This window comes from Schistocerca gregaria, chromosome 9 (genome assembly GCF_023897955.1).
Source record: "Schistocerca gregaria isolate iqSchGreg1 chromosome 9, iqSchGreg1.2, whole genome shotgun sequence".
In the NCBI taxonomy this organism is placed as follows: Eukaryota; Metazoa; Arthropoda; class Insecta; order Orthoptera; family Acrididae; genus Schistocerca; species Schistocerca gregaria.
The window spans coordinates 29,615,789-29,637,952 of record NC_064928.1 but is presented as its reverse complement, the minus strand read 5'-3'; the positions used below and the strand labels follow the sequence as shown (position 1 = coordinate 29,637,952).

Sequence of the window (22,164 nt, the reverse complement as noted above, 5' to 3'; positions counted from 1 at the left end):
AAGTTGGATTGCAAAATTCACACCTCTCTCATAGGTTGACTTACACGGTGGGTACAGCCGAACTACTTCTCTTTATTTCCGGCTATGTCGATCTCCAAAAACTACTTCTCCAAAGAATACTGCTAGTTAACAGGAATTTATAAGACTCACTCTCTACTTTTGAAATAATTTAGTACCCAAAGAATACTTTTAGTTTAGTCTTGGTATATTTCAACTTCCATAAATAATATATTCACCATTTCTCACATCAATATTCGAATGTTTACAAGCCAACCGATTCGTCTCACATTAGACTCGATAAAATACATCTGAAATAAAGTTTGTTTAACAACAACATAATTTATGAACCCGTCTTGCCTCTAGCGAGTCCACTACTTGAAGTACTTAAGAATCTATAATCAATTGTTCATTTTTCTTTAACAACAATCACAGTCACTAAAACAGCAAAGAATACTACATAATTACTTCTTGTTCTTTCATCACAGCTTCTGTGGCGCTAGCGGCAAACACTTGTCGGCGTCGTTCGACTGCCATGCTTACAGTCTTCTCATAACGAACTTCCAACCTGCACACAGAAACAGGTGGCACAGTAGATACGTTTCCACTTTCCCACTTACATTTAAAATATTGTGTGTTTAAGACAGTAGAAGAACAAGTGGTTCTAGAATTTACACAGAAATTCAAACCAGAGAGAACATAAACACCACATCACATCACTCAGTGCAATACTGACAGTGAAACAGAGCATATGCGAAGGCTATTCATGTTAACAAAGAGTTCAAACATAGTATTCTGATCACAGAACTGGCGCAGATGGCAGAATCTGTTAATGGCCAGAGCAAACTGAAATTTTATGTTCCTGACAAAGATCAAACGGTAAGTTCTGCACACTGTGGGAACTATAAAATAGAAAAATCCTTGTACAAACTTTTCAAAATAAAAATTATTCACTCATCAATATTTAAATAGTGATACGAATATTGTGTGTTAATGATAACACAAAATCAATCAGTTTTAATGATACAATGTGAAATCAGCAATTTCTGTGAAATGTAATGAAACTTCCCATTGTCCCCAGAGTAAAAATGTCATAAATCTAAGATCAGCAGAATACTAATATTGGTAACTAACAGTTATTTATTATTGAATTTGGATCGTGACCTCCTTTCTCAAAGTTGAGATTTGCATATCATCTTAAAATGACCAATCATTTTCTACATAAGGACCAATGCCCTAGACTAGACATCACAAGAAAATATCCTACTTTCAACATTATGTCCTGAGCGTTTCTCACAACCATTTGTACCAAAACAATGATGTGCATTGTTGTTGTTGTGGTCTTCAGTCCTGAGACTGGTTTGATGCAGCTCTCCATGCTACTCTATCCTGTGCAAGCTTCTTCATCTCCCAGTACCTACTGCGACCTATGTCCTTCTGAATCTGCTTAGTGTATTCATCTCTTGGTCTCCCTCTACGATTTTTACCCTCCACACTGCCCTCCAATGCTAAATTTGTGATCCCTTGATGCCTCAGAACATGCCCTACCAACCGGTCCCTTCTTCTTGTCAAGTTGTGCCACAAACTCCTCTTCTCCCCAATTCTATTCAATACGTCCTCATTAGTTATGTGATCTACCCATCTAATCTTCAGCATTCTTCTGTAGCACCACATTGCGAAAGCTTCTATTCTCTTCTTGTCCAAACTATTTATCAGCCATGTTTCACTTCCATACATGGCTACACTCCATACAAATACTTTCAGAAATGACTTCCTGACACTTAAATCTATACTCGATGTTAACAAATTTCTCTTCTTCAGAAACGCTTTCCTTGCCATTGCCAGTCTACATTTTATATCCTCTCTGCTTCGTCCATCTTTAGTTATTTTGCTACCCAAATAGCAAAACTCCTTTACTACTTTAAGTGTCTCATTTCCTAATCTAATTCCCTCAGCATCACCCGACTTAATTCGACTACATTCCATTATCCTCGTTTTGCTTTTGTTGATGTTCATCTTATATCCTCGTTTCAAGACACTGAAACTTTATGAGTGTGATGCATGCAAGTAAAACACAAAAAATACCAAATATGACAAATACATAATTCCAGTTAGCAGATTTTCAGTTTACTACTTCCATCAGATCACAAGAATAATACAGTACATTTGTAATTAAACTTTTGCTATTTCAGTTAATGTACACAGAAAACTATCTACCGTGTGGGTACCCGTCATTGCAGGAATGATTGTCAGACTGTGCAATGCAATATTCCCATCGTTAGGAGTGGTGGTGTCATGATTTTCCATTAGGTCCCGGTATTGCTATCGTGACAAAGAGTTGAAACACAAGCATCAGTGGGCATTACAGTTGCAGATAGTTAACATGGGATTGGACAAGGTCAGCAAGGCTTTACCCGGAAACCCGTTTTAGCAAAACCATAATAGTGCTGCCTCCCTTCGTGAGTATCAGTGCGTTAAAGGACTACGGGAGGTCCTTTTCCGCACCACGGTTTGAAGACGACGATTCAGAAGTGCAAATTAACCCACTGCTGTCCAGGGCATCTTCAGATACACCTTTGCTGGTGATTGGAGCTCAATTCTAAGGAGGAATCATCACTGAACACAATTCTACTCCAGCCAAAGAGATTCCAGGCTGAAGATGTGTCTGAGGATGCCCCGGACACTTGTGGTATAGCAATCTGACTGTCGCCCTGAATACAGCATGGCAACCTAGAGTGATGGTGTCATTTCTTTTAATGGCAGGACCCCCTTTGGTTGTCATTCACAGCACCCTTACAGCACAGGCATACACCGACAATATTCTGTGCTCTAATTTGTCGCCCTTCATGAGAAGCCATCCTGCACTTACACTTCTGCGAGATAATGCTCACCCCCCCCCCCCCCCCATGTAGCGACAGTTTCTACTCCTAGCTTTCGTGCTAGAGAAACTCCACCTCAACCAGCAAGTTCGCTGAATCTCTCCTTGATTGAGAATATTTGGAGCATTATTGTCAGGTCCCTCCAACCAGTTTGGGATTTTGAAGGACTGATGCATTACTGACCTGCTCAATTTGTGAAGCTCTTTCCTGTGAATAAATCATCCAATTTTTCTGAAATTTTAATCATTTCCAGAATGAGATTTTCACTCTGCAGTGGAGTGTGTGCTAATATGAAACTTCCGGCAGATTAAAACTGTGTGCCCGACCGAGACTCAAACTCGGGACCTTTGCCTTTCGCGGGCAAGTGCTCTACCATCTGTGCTATCGAAGCACTACTCGCGCCCGGTCCTCACAGCTTTACTTCTGTCAATACCTCGTCTCCTACCTTCCAAAAAAGTGTAGCAACAAATGCCTCCAATCACAAGACAAGAAATCGTTACCAGCTGTAATACAAGATTTTGACCCCTTTAGTGGAATTAAAACAAATTGTTGGATTTCACGAAACAGGCAGATGAAACTGCAATGGATCTCCATACGCTGTTATATACATAATAACTAAAAAATAAAATTCAAATAATCTGAATGTCAGTACCATATCATCATACAGTGCTGATGATGTCAGTATAAATTATGGCAAGCATCAATGACTCACAAAACTATGAGAATGAAAAAGTCCTCAAGGTCAGTTGTCTTGACTGTGTGCTTCATGATGCCATGAAACATGCATGCAATTGTTTCCAATATGTAGAAGTTGAAGTTTTAGTATTGAAAATATATAAGAATTTTTTTCTGCTCTGCCAAACTAAGGGATACGTTAAAATATTTTTTGAATCTGTTCATACTGCATGGGCTGAAATCTTGCAACATGTAAATACTAGATGGTAATCTCTCACACCTGCTGTAGAAAGGCTTTTAAAACATTGGGAGCCTATAAAAATCAAACAATAGAAACTCCAGGTAGGAATAACAACAATGTATTATAAGATACACTGCACCTTATTGTACAAAGGACACGCCAAGTTGCAGACATGCATGATTAAAAGCCATTCTGACCGAAGATGCTGGAGTTGACGATCGTGTGTGTGTGTGTGTGTGTGTGTGTGTGTGTGTGTGTGTGTGTGTGTGTGTAGGTGGGAGGGGTGCACGCACGCTTATTCTATCTTCACTGACAAAGGCTGTGGCCAAGAGCTGCAAAGGAGTGTCTTTTAATCGTGCCTGTCTGCAATTTGATACGTCTTCTTTACAGTAAGTAGCAATCAATCTTTTTCCTACATTGTTGCAGCCTATAAAAGGCTATTTTAAAATCATAGACTGTCCTAAAGTGAACATCGTGAATTTTGGAAATGTTTTCATTCAAACCGCAAAATATTTGGAGATTTCTGATCTTCGCGCATTATGGAATCTCATGGAGATGTACAGTTGCTAATTAGTAAAGGTAGACAGAGAAAGAAAGATATATTTTCTGGCAGTGGTACTCATAAGTTGTTAGCCACTGTTCTTGATTCAAATTTGAAATCTACTAGTGAGATCAAGTTCACTGAATTCTACGTTCTTTAAATTCTTACTAACTTAACAAATTTGATGATAGTTTAAAGTGTTTAATCCCACCATGTCTACAAAGGGAATTAACATTCAATGGCACACATGAAGTTGTGGAATGTGTCACGCTCGGTTGTGTAAATGAAAATGAATTATATGAGGAATTCTGTAGTTCTAATGATGCAATTAAATGTGCTGTCTGTTTAGAGAGTAGTGTTAGCAAGAAACAGTTAAAAGTTTGAACAACTTTGAAATCAAATAATGTGAATTTTGAAAATTTAGGTAAGCTGGTAGGTTATGACATGAGTATGCCAGGAATGAACAATAAATGGGCAGATGTAAGGAACAGAAGTAGTACAAACCTAATAAAATGTGAAATGCAAGTTGCCATGAATTTTCCTTGCTGAAAAATATGTGTAAGCATTAGCAATATGTAATTAAACAGTTATCTTTCACAAATATTGCTTTGATTTTTGGTGAAATTTCACCATGCTCTTCACCTCCTCTTTTTGTCAAGAATATAAATATCTCCCTTATTTTCTTTTTAAAAAATTGATCACACTAGTAGTACACAGGGATTATAATTAAAGTTAGACTTTCAAAATGCTGTAGAAATAACACCACTGGTCAGAATGAAGTCAAATTGCAATGGAATATTATCGAAGAAGGGGGTAAAATGTCTGGCAGAAGGGAAAAAAAAGTGTGAAAATTGATCAACAGATGGCACTGTATGTGTCAGAATACATAAATGAAAATACCTGTCATACACAAGACCCATTGAAGTTGGTAAAACACGCCGGGTACATTGCTTTTCCTCCTTTCGCATCTGCAATGTTTGCCATGACTGTCTCTCAATGCGGGATCGCACTCTGCTTGTAAAGCTGTATTACAAGAATGATGACTGTGTACACGTTGCTCTGCAGAATTTCTGGATGCTGAAGGGTTTGAAAATAAAAGTGTTGGTCTGATGACTGCCTTGGGTCTAGAGAAAACGACTTGGAAATTTGAAAAGACGGGTTCTTTTGATGTGCAACATGGTAGAGGGAGGAAACGAATTGATTCGACGTAAGTGAAAGCAGTGGCCACAGCAATGCAGGAGGTGATGAGTGGTGGTGTGCAAATGTGTAGTGCATGGAGAACTGCCCGAACATTGGCCATACCCGAGAGCAAGGTACGTAAAATCCTATGAAACATCCTTCTTGCTACACATTCAAAATTATCCATGTGCTCGAGTTGCTTCCCACTGACCTGCCAGCAAGAGAGACTTTTGCTTTAGAATTTCTTGCTCAAATGGAAAGGTCACTGTGTGGTGCGGGTTTATGGCACCCATTTATCATAGAGAAATATTTTTTCGAAGAGACAGATGATTCTGGTTCCATTATCTGTACCATAACTGGTAAGCGCTATGAGTCTCTTTTGCCCAACAAAGTCATTTGAGCTCTCCAACAGAGTGGATAGGATCATTTCTTTGCAAGATGGTGCACCTACGCACATTGCAAATTCAGTTAAGCAGCTGTTGAAACGCCATTTCTGAAATGCTAGAATTATCAGATGCCGTTTCCCAACAGCCTGGCCATCCCAATCAACTAATCTTAATTCATGTGGCTTCTGGCTGTGAGGCTATCTGAAAGACGTGTTCAGTGTTCCAATTGCAAACTTAGCTGTCTTTAAGGCATGCATTGTGCAGCACATTCTGAACATGACCCTGGAAATACTTTGATCAGTTGTGGAACATACTGTTTCTTGATTTCAACTTGTTGCAGAAAACAGTGGACAGCATACTGAACATGTTTTGCACTAGTCACATGGAAATTAATAATCTGATTTGATTTTTATTGATGCTTTTTACACGGGGTTTGGCCCCAGGACAATTAAAAACCAATGTGACTGATGCCTTTTATGCGATTTTTGCTCTCGGTATAATTAGAAACCGATTTTTCCCATCTGACAGATATGACCTTACCGTGGCGGATGGGGTTATGCAGCTAACACTATCACACCTGTACACCCACACACACTGAGTAGTACAGTTGGCTCAACATCAAACTTATACCTTAGGCTTTGTGGTACGATTCATTTGTCATTTGTAGTCCACCACTATTAAATTATGATGCTTACCGTTTCATCTATTTCTACATTTTTTAATTATTTATTTCTCTTATGCCATACGTTTCCCCCTTCTCCGCTAATACTCCGTTGCAGTCTGACACCGTTCTGACCAGTGGTGTTGCTTGTACAGTGGTTTGAAAGTTTAACTTTAATTATAATCACCCTGTATGTAGCATGTAAACAACCAAGAGAGAACCTTAAGAATGGAAGAACAAAGAAAGATCTTGGATTAAAAAGAATGTAAAGAGTGTAAGACGGGGAGGCAGTCTTTCAGCCATACTGTTCAACCTACACATCAAATGAGCAATGGCAGAAATGAAGGATAGGCTCAGGAAAGATATTACAATAAATGGTGAAAGGATATCAATAGTACAATTTGTTGATGACATTGCTAACCTTGGCTGAAGTTAGGAAGAACTTCAGGACTTACTGAGCGGAACCAACAGCCTCATAAGTAAACACTACGGATTGAGAACAAAATGAAGAAAGACAGCAATAACGAGAAGTAGCATGAAAGACATTGGCAACAAACTTAAGATTAAAATTAGTGACCATTAAACAAATGAAGTAAAGCATTTCTGCTACCTTGGAAGCAAAAAATCACATCCTGAACAAAGTAAGGAGGACATAAAAAGCAGACTGGCGCAAGTGAAGAGGGCATTCCTGGCCACAAAAAATCTACCATTATCAAACATTGGCCTTAATTTGAGAAAGAAATTTCTGAGAAACTGCATCTGTAGCACATGAATGTGTGAAACTAAATCACATATTCTGGGAAAGGGAAAAATCAGAAACGGAGTGAACTGATCGAGCAGTTCTACTCAGAAATTCATCGATCGAATACAGAGAGGTGGCTGAATAATGGACATCAATTTTATTATTTATAGTATTCATTCCCTGAAATGAACTGTTCATTTGAAAGATATATGTCATTCATCACAAATTTCACTAAGCCATAAATATATTGGGAAGCCATAGCTAGTAACCCAGTTGCTCAAACATGCCTTTGCAAGATGTTCTTGAATTCACAACTCAAATAATTTGTATTGCACACTTTTGGACTTGCAAAACTTTAGTTTCGCTTGATGAGCTACGCCAAAAAATGATCCCGTGTGGCATTATGGAATGAAAGTTAAGTAAAGCACACTAGATTTTTTTATTTTATTTTTATATCAGCGAGACAGCATACACAGACTTTTCAGCAGTTAGGTGGCATGATTCTATCAACTGAATTTATTATCAACGTGTAATCCCACAAATGTAACACTGTCAACCTCTTCTATCTGCTCATCATCAGTTTGAGGCATTTACTACGGAGAAATCTCTTTCAAGTTCTGAACTACGTATTGTGTATCTTTTCAAAGTTTGGTGACAATGAACTGGTTTAGAACCAATAGTGTTAGAATTTACTGGCATGCCCATGACAATTACATTAACAAATCTTTCCAATAGTATACTCAAGTTGCTATTTACTGCAAGGTTTTTATTATCGGCAAACAAAATAAATTTGGCATCTGGTGATAATACTTATGAAAGGTAGCTAATATACACATTATAAAGTAATGGCCTTGAATACTAAGTAAGAACATGGGACACTTCTTTTTGCATTCCCTATGTACACCTACAGAAGAAGTATACAGCACTGGTTGGTGCATCTCTTTGCTACTCAAAGTCATTTCCCACTAAGCTACTTTTGCCGGAAGATGAATCTAATATTCTACAGCCAACTAATCAATATAAAGCTCGATCCTCCTCTACTTTACACAGATGCCTGCAACACACCAGTGACGGACAGTCCACGGGGTAAATGTCCCAGCCGTGTCCACTCGTCAGGCGAGAGGTCGTGAATATCTCGCACCGTAATTCCTAGGACGCAGTGACTGTCACTACCTTTCGGAAAGGAGATTTATAAGCGGGAAGGGACTTGCTTGATGTCTTACGCAGACTCCACTGTGGATAGCAAATGACTTCGTCCCTACTTGCAGGAGGTCATTCTTATTTACGAGACTGAAGAAAGTGACTTCACGAAATAATGTAGATCAAGAAGTAAAAATTGACCTACGTGCTCGAAATGATGTGGGATTTTATTGAAACCACACAAAGTGCACAAAATGACTAACAGCTGGTGATTCATATAAAACAAAAGCAATAATTAGCATAACAACTGATTTCTAGCAAAGAACGTGTTCTTTTTAACAAATGCTTAACATATCAGCTGTCATTCATCAACAATGCCTGCAGCCAGGAGATAACATTATGTACAGCACTGTACTGTTAGTGAGTAAGGTGAGATATTGTTGTCAGAGGTTGTCTTTTAGCATCCCTAATGAGGTCAGAGAACTGCAGTAGATTACCTAGTTCAGGTAACTCCACAACGGATACACTGAGTGAGGTCTGAGGACCTGGGAGGACAAGCATGACGGAAGTGGCTGTTCAGGGCACGATCCTCATCAATCGATGTCCACAAGGAGATCTTTCACAAGTGCGTCCCGCAGAAAAGTTTTATCTTCCACCCGAGTGTTTATTGGCCTCGTACCCGTCACACTGACTGTTTGAAACAGAGCACCCACCATTTCCTCAAAGGGTCAGATTACAACTGATGTGGTAAATCCACACCACACTGTGATTTTCTCACCACACATTGGGCTTCCACAGCAGTTTCTCAGATTCTACAGACGTGGACACTGACAGACCCACAGAGTGTGAAATTGGCTCTGTCGGTCAGCAACACATTAGACAACTGATCATCACCTTACCGAAATGCTCTCACAAAATCGATGGCTAACGGTTCACAGTTTGTATGGATAGCACTGGAAGGCAAGCGTTAATACCCTTCAAACACTAGTGAATGGAATTCCAGTGTGACCTCACTACACAGAGGTGAACCTTCTCTCTGCAGTTCTTCCTGAACTGTCTGAGCAGGAGTAACACTCGTGTATTGTCACCCAATATGGGGCTGATCACATGAACAGACTGTTGCTTCAAACTTCGTGATGATTTTATTTGCAGCCATGCTTGTAACAGGAACTTTACCCATTCAAAGACCTTTTTTATACAGGGTGATTCAAAAAGAATACCACAACTTTAGGAATTTAAAACTCTGCAACGACAAAAGGCAGAGCTAAGCACTACCTGTCGGCGAATTAAGGGAGCTATAAAGTTTCATTCAGTTGTACATTTGTTCGCTTGAGGCGCTGTTAGCTAGGCGTCAGCGTCAGTTGATGCTAAGATGGCGACCGCTCAACAGAAAGCTTTTTGTGTTATTGAGTACGGCAGAAGTGAATCGACGACAGTCGTTCAGCGTGCATTTTGAACGAAATATGGTGTTAAACCTCCTGATAGGTGGTGTATTAAACGTTGGTATAAACAGTTTACAGAGAATGGGTGTTTGTGCAAAGGGAAAAGTTCTGGACGGCCGAGAACGAGTGATGAAAATGTAGCACGCATCCAGCAAGCATTTGTTCGCAGCCCAGGAAAATCGACTCGCAGAGCTAGCAGAGAGCTGCAAATTCCACAATCAACTGTATGGAGAGTCCTACGAAAAAGGTTAGTTATGAAACCTTATCGTCTGAAATTGTTTCAAACACTGTCTGCAGCTGATAAGATTAAAAGAATCGATTTCTGTGATTTTATCCTTGCTCAAATGGAAACAGATGAATCTTTCGTTTCAAAGATTGTGTTTAGTGATGAAGCAACTTTCCACACTAACGGGAAAGTCAACCGTCACAATGTCTGTATATGGGACACTGAGAATCCGCGGGAAACAACTCAGTATGAACGTGACTCGCCTAAGGTGAACGTTTTCTGTGCCATTTCAGCCAATAAAGTTTTTTGTCCCTTTTTCTTCGAAGGTGCTATTGTAACTGTAACTGTATCTGGAGATGTTAGAGAATTGGCTGTTCTCTCAGCTCGAACAAGAAGCACAACAATTCATATTTCAGCAGGATGGAGCGCCACCACATTGGCACTTATCTGTCCGTAACTACCTGAATGTCGACTACCCGAGGCGATGGATCGGCCGCCAGGCAGCCTGTGACAGAGCATTCATCACTGGCCTCCAAGAAGCCCTTATCTTACCCCCTGTGATTTTTTTCTTATGGGGGTATGTTAAGGATATGGTGTTTCGGCCACCTCTCCCAACCACCATTGATGATTTGAAACGAGAAATAACAGCAGCTATCCAAACTGTTACGCCTGATAAGCTACAGAGTGTGTGGAACGAGTTGGAGTATCGGGTTGATATTGCTCGAGTGCCTGGAGGGGGCCATATTGAACATCTCTGAACTTGTTTTTGAGTGAAAAAAAAACTTTTTAAATACTCTTTGTAGTGATGTATAACAGGTTATATTGTGTTTCTTTCATTAAATACACATTTTTAAAGTTGTGGTATTCTTTTTGAATCACCCTGTATTACGAAGCTACTGCAGCAGCATTTTCACTGACAATGGCTTTTCTGGTAAAGTCAGCTCACTGCGACTGCTGGCATATCTGACTCCCTCTTTGACTACAACTCATTTTATACATGATTCTCACACAGCATCACTGACTTCTCGTTGTCTCGTACCATCTGTTGGACAGTTTTTGCACTCTGTTTTTGATTTCAATAATACCCCGTGTCATTTCAGGCATGTGTGTCAAGTTTCATCTTTCTACCTACGTTATTCCACAGGTTACTGCATTTTCAAATGTTAACAGAGTTTTGCGTCACCCTGTTTCTATCAGTATTAACAAAAAGAGAACTGAGAGCAGCCCCCATTCACATATGAATACTATTTAAATGTGAGGGAGACAGATATATTAACCAAAGAAGAAAGGATAAATGCATGAAACTATAAAAGTATCCTAACCACCACCTGCATTACTAATGGGCTGGAGATAGATGAAAGCATGTGGGTATACTAAAATGCTAGAAAAGGGGCGAGTCCACGAGATAACGATCAAGGTGACAGAGGGAGGTGGTTATAGTACCTTCTTCCCACACGGCTGAACGTATTACGACTCGGAAACAACCGACCGAGTCTTGCACGCCGAGTAAAAATGGTGACACCTGTAAAAAGTGACATTACTAGTATCCTCTGCTCAAGGTAATGAACAGCAAAGCTGTATTCAGATTAAAGGTGGCAACTGCAAAGATCAGAGTGTGTTTTCATTGTAGTTGTCTAGCTGCAACTGTTAGCCCCACGAGAAGCTGCGAAACGTGAGACTTGAGTGGCTGTGTTCTGGTGTGTTACATCCTCACAGTGTCCACTCTACAATGAGCTGCTGACCTCACAAAATACGCCCAGTACCGGCAGCTCAGAGAAGCAGTGGCCGAGGATTACCGACTGCAACTTGAAAAATAGACATCTTCTGTCCACAGAGATTTCACGTCCATCCTTGCCTCCAAGCACTGAAACACAATTCCACTGCAGGTCCTCAAGGAATCAGAAAGGAGAAACTTGAATTGTCAACAACAATTAACTGTTGCAATCATCTTGAGCAAAGAATTAAATCATCTCAAAAGATCACATATGAAATTCAATAACAGTATGCAGTTTGTTGGTAGGTCACAAATTTGTCTATTTTAGTCTTCTTTCCATTTTAATTTTTATATGGGGAGGGCAGATGTAGAGCAAAACAAGTAAAGTAGTAAAGGAGTTTTGCTATTTGGGGAGCAAAATAACTGATGATGGTCGAAGTAGAGAGGATCTAAAATGTAGACTGGCAATGGCAAGGAAAGCGTTTCTGAAGAAGAGAAATTTGTTAACATCAAGTATAGATTTAAGTGTCAGGAAGCTGTTTCTGTATGGAAGTGAAACATGGACGATAACTAGTTTGGACAAGAAGAAAATAGAAGCTTTCGAAATGTGGTGCTACAGAAGAATGCTGAAGATTAGATGGGTAGATCACATAACTAATGAGGAAGTATTGAATAGGATTGGGGAGAAGAGAAGTTTGTGGCACAACTTTACCAGATGAAGGGATCGGTTGGTAGGACATGTTCTGAGGCATCAAGGGATCACCAATTTAGTATTGGAGGGCAGCGTAGAGGGTAAAAATCGTAGAGGGAGACCAAGAGATGACTACACTAAGCAGATTCAGAAGGATGTGGGTTGCAGTGGGTTCTGGGAGATGAAGAAGCTTGCACAGGATAGAGTAGCATGTAGAGCTGCATCAAACCAGTCTCAGGACTGAAGACCACAACAACAACAACAACCCAAACATGTTACACTGCAGTTGCAGCATCTTCAGTGGGTTTTTCTGATGTAGTAAAAAGATGAAAAATAAAAGCCCACTGAAGATGCTGCAACTCCAGTGAAAGATGTTTGGGTTAAAAAACAAAATTGTGTTTTGCTAAAGGCAGACCCTATCCAGAAACATTCGTATTGTTAAAGCAAACACGGAAAAAAGAGCTTCAACCCCAAGATGATTGTTGTGAAATTCCAGTTTTATTGACTGACTGGTTTACGAGAGAAGGTACATAATAAAAACAATGGTAATTAAAAATTCAAATGCTTATAAAATGTATGTCAATGCACATTTGCAAACAAAAACTGCACAGAATATCGAGCATTATGTTCTATATAACTGTCTCAAGTTTTACTATTTTAGCTGTAATATTATTGGAGATAAATATGTTTAAGTACAAGAACGCATTTTGAGCTACATCTGTCCTTAACCTGCATTTACAGTTTAGGGAACCTCAAAACAAATTATGTAACATGACAATAAGCTCACAAGCAAGTTAGTCATTCAGAATCGGCCCAGAATCTGCAATGGTATGTATGGAATATTAATTATTTGGAGTTATTTCGTATGGGCCTCACGCATATGCACATTCGTGTGTGTCAACTAATGAGTCACTGTGTTACAATGGAATGTGACCCACCTGCCCACCATCTTCGCTCACTGCTTTCTCGTCTTCCTCATCCTCCATTTTCTGAATATTGAATGTGCCAGACACAGCAAAGTCTGCTGAAGGTGGACATATCTGAAACATTTGAAAGAAAATGTGCTATAAGGCAAGAGATAGGGTATGACAAACTGTTGAGCAAAATCACAATGATTTCCATATATCTAACAAGTGCAACACAGCAACATAACTCAAATAAAAGTGACTCAGGCAGAGTGACAAATCAACAAGAAGGAACAGCATCTTTACAGTGATTGCACTAAAATGTATAATATCTCAAAAACAAAATCAACTTGTTGTAAATATTCACAGAAGAAAACAACTGTAACTGAACCTAGCTAACTAATATAGATTAGGAGGCTACTTACTAGCAAACATTTACTTTAAGCAACAAAATATAAAGGTGGTGGTGTGACAATTTATGTAAGCAAACACATAGTAGTTATAAAACGTGTTCATGAACATTGCACAATAGAAGTACAAATTGAAATGATGAGTAATGTGTTCCACAGTAATGCTCTTAAGTCAATGAAGCATAAAGTGATCATTCTGAGCACTTTTGTCTGCAGAGTACCTAGTAAATTCAGCTTTGCCAAATTGTCAAAAATTCTGCAGAAATGAACACCAAAAATGCCAAACATTGGCTTTTAAATACACAATAGCATAGTTGAAACAGGATTTTGCATATCAGATGAAGAGATCTGATGACAAATAGAATGACTTCTATTCTTTGTCAAATAACAACAGTAAAATCAGGCACTGAATCATTCCTTAAACTACAAGCCTACAAACTACATCTACGAGGTGTATTCAAGTTCTAAGGCCTCCGATTTTTTTTCTAATTAACTACTCACCTGAAATCGATGAAACTGGTGTTACTTCTAGACGTAATTGCCCTGCAGACGTACACATTTTTTACAACGCTGACACCAAGATTCCATGGCAGCGGAGAAGGCTTCTTTAGGAGTCTGTTTTGACCACTGGAAAATCACTGAGGCAATAGCAGCACGGCTGGTGAATGTGCGGCCACGGAGAGTTTCTTTTAGTGTTGGAAAAAGCTAAAGGTCACTAGGAGCCAGGTCAGGTGAGTAGGGAGCATGAGGAATCACATCAAAGTTGTTATCACGAAGAAACTGCTGCGTAACGTTAGCTCGTTGTGCGGGTGCGTTGTCCTGGTGAAACAGAACACGTGCAGCCCTTCCCGGACGTTTTTGTTGCAGCCGCAGGAAGGAATTTGTTCTTCGAAACATTTTCGTAGGATGCAATTGTTACCATAGTGCCCTTTGGAACACACTGGGTAAGGATTACGCCCTCGCTGTCCCAGAACATGGACACCATCATTTTTTCAGCACTGGCAGTTACCCAAAATTTTTTTGGTGGCGGTGAATCTGTGTGCTTCCATTGAGCTGACTGGCAGTTTGTTTCTGGATTGAAAAATGGCATCCACGTCTCATCCATTGTCACAACCTGGATGACACTTTTCGCATTTTCAGGTCGTCGTGCAGGATTGTGTGCACAGAACCCACAGAAATGCCAACTCTGGAGGCGATCTGTTCAACAGTCATTCGGCGATCCCCCAAAACAATTCTCTCCACTTTCTCGATCATGTCCTCAGACCGGCTTGTGGGAGCCCGAGGTTGTTTCGGTTTGTAGTCACACGATGTTCTGCCTTCATTAAACTGTCGCACCCACGAACGCACTTTCGACACATCCATAACTACACCACCACATGTCCCCTTCAACTGTCAATGAATTTAAATTGGTTTCACACCACGCATTCAGAAAACGAATGATTGCACGCTGTTCAAGTAAGGAAAACGTCACCATTTTAAGTATTTAAAACAGTTCTCATTCTCGCCGCTGGCGGTAAAATTCCATCTGCCGTACGGTGCTGCCATCTCTGGGATGTATTGACAATGAACACGGCCTCATTTTAAAACAATGCTCATGTTTCTATCTCTTTCCAGCCCGGAGAAAAAAAATCGGAGGCCTTAGAACTTGAGTGCACCTCGTATCAGAAATCTAAATAAAATATTTTTCAAAAGAGCTAGAAAAACAAAGCTGGGATGAAATATATAAGGAAACCAATGTGAATATGAAATTCTCTAAATTCTCCACATTGTTTAAACTGAACTTTGAAAAGGTATTTCCAAAAGTATGCATGTCTGTATCAATGACTCACAAAAACAGATGGATAACAGCAGGTATTAAGAAGTCCTTTTTTTGGTCATCAGTCTACTGACTGGTTTGATACGGCCCACCACGAATTCCTTTCCTGTGCTAACCTCTTCATCTCAGAGTAGCACTTGCATCCTACGTCCTCAATTATTTGCTTGAAGTATTCCAATCTCTGTCTTCCTCTACAGTTTTTGCCCTCTACAGCTCCCTCTAGTGCCATGGAAGTCATTCCCTCATGTCTTAGCAAATGTCCTATCATCCTGTCCCTTCTCCTTATCAGTGTTTTCCACATATTCCTTTCCTCTCCGATTCTGCGTAGAACCTCCTCATTCCTTACCTTATCAGTCCACCTAATGTTCAACATTCGTCTATAGCACCACATCTCAAATGCTTCAATTCTCTTCTGTTCTGGTTTTCCCACAGTCCATGTTTCACTGCCATACAATGCTGTACTCCAGACGTACATCCTCAGAAATTTCTTCCTCAAATTAAGGCTGGTATTTGATATTAGTAGACTTCTCTTGGCGAGAAATGCCTTTTTTGCCATAGCGAGTCTGCTTTTGATGTCCTCCTTTCTCCGTCTGTCATTGGTTATTTTACTCCCTAGGTAGCAGAATTCCTTAACTTCATTGACTTCTCATTACCTTCGTCTTTCTCCGATTTACTCTCAAACCATACTGTGTACTCATTAGACTGTTCATTCCGTTCAGCAGATCATATAATTCTTCTTCACTTTCACTCAGGATAGCAATGTCATCAGCGAATCGTATCATTGATATCCTTTCACCTTGTATTTTAATTCCACTCCTGAACCTTTCTTTTATTTCCATCATTCTCGCACTCGTCAGCTCTTGCTGTCTTCGGAATTGTGTGGATGATGCTTTTCCAAAAGTCAGATGGTATGTCGCCACACCCATACATTCTACACACCAACGTGAATAGTCATTTTGTTGCCACTTCCCCTAATGATTTTAGAAATTCTGATGGAATGTTATCTATCCCTTATGCCTTATTTGACCGTAAGTCCTCCAAAGCTCTTTTAAATTCTGATTCTAATACTGGATCCCCTATCTCTTCTAAATCGACTCCTGTTTCTTCTTCTATCACATCAGACAAATCTTCACCCTCATAGAGGACCGTAAGTCCTCCCGAACACTTAAACACCTCAGTTCCATGAAAAAGGTTCACAATGATCCAGAATTCTTAAATTTCTTTCATAGATACAAAAATATCTATAGGAAGGTGCTGACTGCTGGAAAAAAGTAATTTAATGACAAAATAATTTATAATGCAGAGAATAAAAGCAAAACCGCTTGGGATGTTATAAGAAAGGAAACAGAAGAGGCAAACAAATGCAGAATCACATACTGCTAAGGGAGGGGGATATGGTAATAAATGATGCACAATAACAGCAAAAATTGCCCAAAACAAATATAACATCTGTAAATAATGTTGCATTAAATACAATGAGGTTACTTCCAACCACAGAGAATGAACTCAATAAAAGTGATAAAAAACTAAAAAATAAAGTCAGTAGTCTTAGACAAAGTAACTGAAACAATGCCTAAGGATTATACAAAGCTCCTTAACAAATATAATAAATGAGTCCTTTACATCAGGGACATTTACAGAGCAGCTAAAACAGACAAGAGTTGTACCTTTGCTTAAGAAAGGTAACACAGAAGACATAGAAAATTACTGGCCCATTTATCTGCAGTCAGAATTTTCAAAAATAATAGAAGCAATTATGAAAGACAGATTAATGAATTACCTGAATAAATACAATCTTTTAAGTGAATCACAGTTTGGTTCCCGAAAAGGCAAAAATACAGTCAGCCATAGCAGAATTCACAAAAGTTGTACTTGATGCTCTTGATAAAGATGAGTGTGTCACAGGCATATTTTTGGATCTTTCTAAGGCGTCTAATACAGTCGACCACAAGATTCTATTAAACAAATTAAGAGGGGTAGCTAATGACTGGTTTCGATCATACCTATCAGATAGGGTACAAAGAGTAGAGGTAACACATACTTCGAATAGATCGAAACATTTAGTAAAACACTTATCAGAATCAAAATACATTAATATAAGGATTCTGCAAAGTAGCATATTACGACCAATACTGTTCCTGATATACATCAATGACTTTCGCAGTAGTATTACTCATGGTGAACGAATTCTCTTCACTGATGACAGCAATATTATAGTCACGGAGAAAACATGAGAACTCCTTGCCATGAAAGCAAATGAAACTCTCAAGGAAGTTTATGGTTGGTTAATAAGCAATAAAGTGACATTGAACATAAAGGAAACTAATGCCATGAATTTCAGTTTGAATTGGAAACATGACAATGTTAAATTAAATGTAGATGGCAGCTCTATAGACTGTGTAACAAATGCAAAATTTCTAAGAATGAATACTGATTCTCAGTTGAAGTGGTGTGGACACACAAAGGTACTTGCAAACAGAATGCCATCAGCATGTTAGGCCCTTAGAATCCTATCATCAGTGTGTAACATGCAGTGTCTTTTAGTTACATATTATTCATATATACACACTCAATTCTTAGCTATGGCATTCTTTTTTGGGGAACAAATGCACAAAATATGAACACGATTTTCAAACTCCACAAAAGAGCCATAAGAGCAGTAAACAAAAATACTAGTTGAGCTCATTGTAAAGATCTGTTCAGAATACTAGAGATTTTAACTGCTCCATGTGAATACATTTACCAGTCAGTTGCACACATCAAAAATAACATTGGTAATTACTGCACAAACAGCTCTGTCCATGACCATGCAACAAGAGATAGACTCAACTTACATTTACCAAGAAAAAATAAACATAAAACTCAAAACAGCATTTCCTACCAAGCAATAAAACTGTACAATAAATTGCCAACAGAGATTAAAGAAATTGCAAAAATACACTTATTTATAAAGGCAGCTAAAAAGTACCTGCTATGCAATACATGTTAAGATTACTTAGATAAAAAAAAAAAGTTATACAAATAAAACTGTGTGCCGGACCGAGTCAAAATCTCATTCTGGAAACATCCCCCTAGCTGTGGCTATGCCGTGTCTCCGCAATATCCTTTCTTTCAGGAGTGCTGGTTCTGCAAGGTTCGCAGGAGAGCTTCTGTAAAGTCTGGAAGGTAAGAGACGAGGTACTGGCAGAAGTGAAGCTGTGAGGACGGGGCGCGAGTCGTGCTCGGGTAGCTCAGTCGCTAGAGCATTTGCCCACGAAAGGCAAAGGTCCCGAGTTCGAGTGTCGGTCCGGCACACAGTTTCAATTTGCCAGGAAGTTTCATATCAGTGCACACTCTGCTGCACAGTGAAAATCTCATTCTGGAGTGCAATCATTGTCAGAATGTCGAAATGGAAAGATTTATTACAGGTCCAAAAAGACAGCGGGAGTCCGGTTCACGCACATATTCCGTCAGCAGCGACACAGGCTGGAATTTGTATGCCAATACTGCAACTGGAGTCCATCGAACGGTTACAGGTGGCTTCTTCAGACTAAATGACGTTTTATGCCCCATCGAGCATGAAACATTTGAAAGCAAATACCCTGCCAATCGTCGGAAGGGTTGAGACTGAGAGAGGATGCGTTATAGTCTGTAGAATATTTTCGTGGCATTTCCTGTGTGACCTCATCACTCTGGAAGGCACAGTGGATCAAAACAAATACGCACCTTTCCTTGGGGACATTTTCCACCCCCGCATCCGCATGCAGTTTGTTTTTCCTTGGCCTGATGGCACCTACCAGCAGGAGCACTATGCAGTGTGCCACACAGCTACTAGTGTGTGTGTGTGTGAGGGAGGGGGGGGGGGGGGGGGGGTGTTGGAAGAGCAGCTGGATGACTTTACCACATTCCACTCACCACAAAATTTTCAGGATTTAAACACAACCGAGAATCTGTGGGACCACGTCGATTGTGCTGTTCGCGACAAACCTAGCACAGTTGGCCGCAGCAATGGAGTTAATGTGGCTCCTTGTCCCCATTGATACTTTCCTGGGCTCCACTGACATTCTTCCTGAACATCTCGTTGCAAAAAATAGTTATTCCAGCTTCTGACATATGGTCACATTAAAGTGATTGGACAGTGTTTTTATCACACTAGTAGTAGTAGTAGTAGTAGTAGTAGTAGTAGTAGTAGTAGTAGTAGTAGTAGTAGAGGGGTTTTGGGCGCACGACAGCAAGGTCTTCAGCGCCCGTTCAGTAATATCTTTCAGGAATATAAAACGGAACAGATAACATGGGTAATAATTGTCGAAAAACATGTGCTCACCCACACCAAAGCGTGGAATGAAGCAGAGCGTCAGCAGTAAAACATGGACAACACAGGAAGAAAATGATAGAAGAAGCTAAAACAGTGTAGCAGATGGAAGTGGCTGGCTGACCGCAAGGAAAAAAGGGGAGGAGTCAGCCACTCTGCAATTTATCACACTAGGTAAGATTTTGTATCTACAGTGCAATTATGGCATAATGGGACGTTTAGCTGCATGGTCAGTGGTAACTTGTTGCCATAGGTCGTATCAAATTGGGTGACAGTATCAGCAGCCGACAAGAACTGACAAATATAATGATTTATTCCAGCAAAATATATGATTCCATTATTTCCACTTTCAAATTGGAGAGCTTAAAATTGATAGTTATTGAGCTGGCTATTATGGATTATAAAGTTGGGCACTGATTTTCGTATATATTTTTTGTATTATATGTTTTTCAGAATATGACGCACGTTTTTGAGGTGGTGTTTCACGTTACAATAAAGTTGCTTCCATTTGTAAGATGAGGAACTGAAATGGTGTACGGTTCACGGATCATTGCAAAATACAGGATCTGCAGATATGTTTTCAGCCAATGAAGCATGTACTAAGAAAATATACGAGTGATGACATACAATGGTTCTACAAAGAATCTTCTTATAGTTGTCGATACAGTACTCGACAGAGAAGTTAGTTTGTGGAAGGCAGGCTGATAATGGGGAACACATTAAAATAATTTATTTATAGGTTCAAAAATGTAGTAGCATTTTTACTGCTTAGCTGCTACATTTATCAAAGCATACTGTTGTTGACTAGAATAGCTTTTGCTACAAAGTCTGTTTTGGATTGTGTTGTAGGGACTGACAAATACATGTTTGGCAAGAGAATCAGGAAGAGATAATCATGTTTTAAGCAAATTGATGTTGGGTGGTGTGTAAAATACTGCAAGAAGTGCTGCTTTGAAGTTGTTTACAATAGAACATAAAACGCTCTTCTCAATGTGATAACAAGGATGAAGGTTGCATATGCTTGACAGTGAACCATAAAATTATTGTCAAAGATTAAAATGCAAGTGCACACACTAATACTACAGAAGGGGCATGGTCAGCTATGCAATGATCTATGCAGGGAACGAACAAGTTCAAAAATCTGTTTAACTCTTGTTTTATTATACATTGATGATGAAGTGAAGAGAAGAAAGTGAATTATTATGAAATTTATGGTACGTGATTCCAAAATTAATCATACGGAATAGTTTTAATTTTGGCTGTACATTTTGCTTTTCAATTACTACTTCAATAATAGTTGCAACTCTTTAGGCTAAACAGAATTGGTACAGAAGGAAAATTGGTAATGCTGTGGTCAGACCATGCAGCTGAAGATCCCATTACACCATAATTTCACAATAGATATAAAATCTTTGCTAGCGTGATAAAAAGTCTGTCCAATCACATTAATGTGACCATATGTCAGAAGCTGGAATAACCACTTTCTGCAACGAGATGTTCAGGAAGAATAGCAGTGGAGCCCAGGAAAGTAACAATGGGGACACGGAGCCATACTAACTGCAGTGCCGCAGCCAGCTGTGCTAGGTTTGTCGCGAACAGCACGATCGACGTTGTCCCACAGATTCTCGATTGTGTTTAAATCCTGGATATTTTGTGATCAGTGGAATGTGGTAAACTCATCCAGCTGCTCTTCCAACCCCCCCCCCCCTCCCACCCACCCACACACACACATTGCACAGTCCTACTGGTAGCTGCCATCTCTAGCAAATTAAGTACAAAGTAGTATCACAAACAAATAGAAGCAGCACCTATTTTAGTACATGTGTGAACTAGAAAAAAAAATGTATGATGTGACAGGCTGGTTTGTAGTGTAGCTCGAGGGCTAGGTAAGATTGGAATGTTACAGTTTGGTTGTGAGAAGGCAAAGCCAACAAATGTAAATGCAGGAAAACTAGCTGTGGTGATGGACTGATCTGTAGCATAGCCCAAGGTGTAGATTAGGTGCAAATGTGTGTATGTAGCTGTTCAACCTCTACAATACATTTATGGTGATCATTTCAAAACTCAGTAGGTTGTTTCCATAACATCCCAATTTGCATGATAGTGGTTAGGCATTAACCTAAGAGTACAACTTAAATTTTACGGTACATTGTTTTTCATGAAAGCTTTCTACACAACTGAATTTCATTATGCTGCTACATAATTTCATACACTCGAAGTCATGTCAA

General features: G+C 39.5%; 1 protein-coding gene across 1 annotated transcript in view; it reads right to left on the bottom strand.

The window, feature by feature from the left end:
* Nucleotides 1-22,164, bottom strand: part of LOC126292122 (gastrula zinc finger protein XlCGF17.1-like) — a 139,781-nt gene that overhangs the window by 82,983 nt on the left and 34,634 nt on the right. Inside the window, exon 3 of the mRNA XM_049985953.1 lies at nucleotides 13,453-13,554. Coding sequence (XP_049841910.1) covers nucleotides 13,453-13,500 — 48 coding nt within the window. The 5' untranslated portion in view covers nucleotides 13,501-13,554. The remainder of the gene's footprint in view (nucleotides 1-13,452; nucleotides 13,555-22,164) is intronic.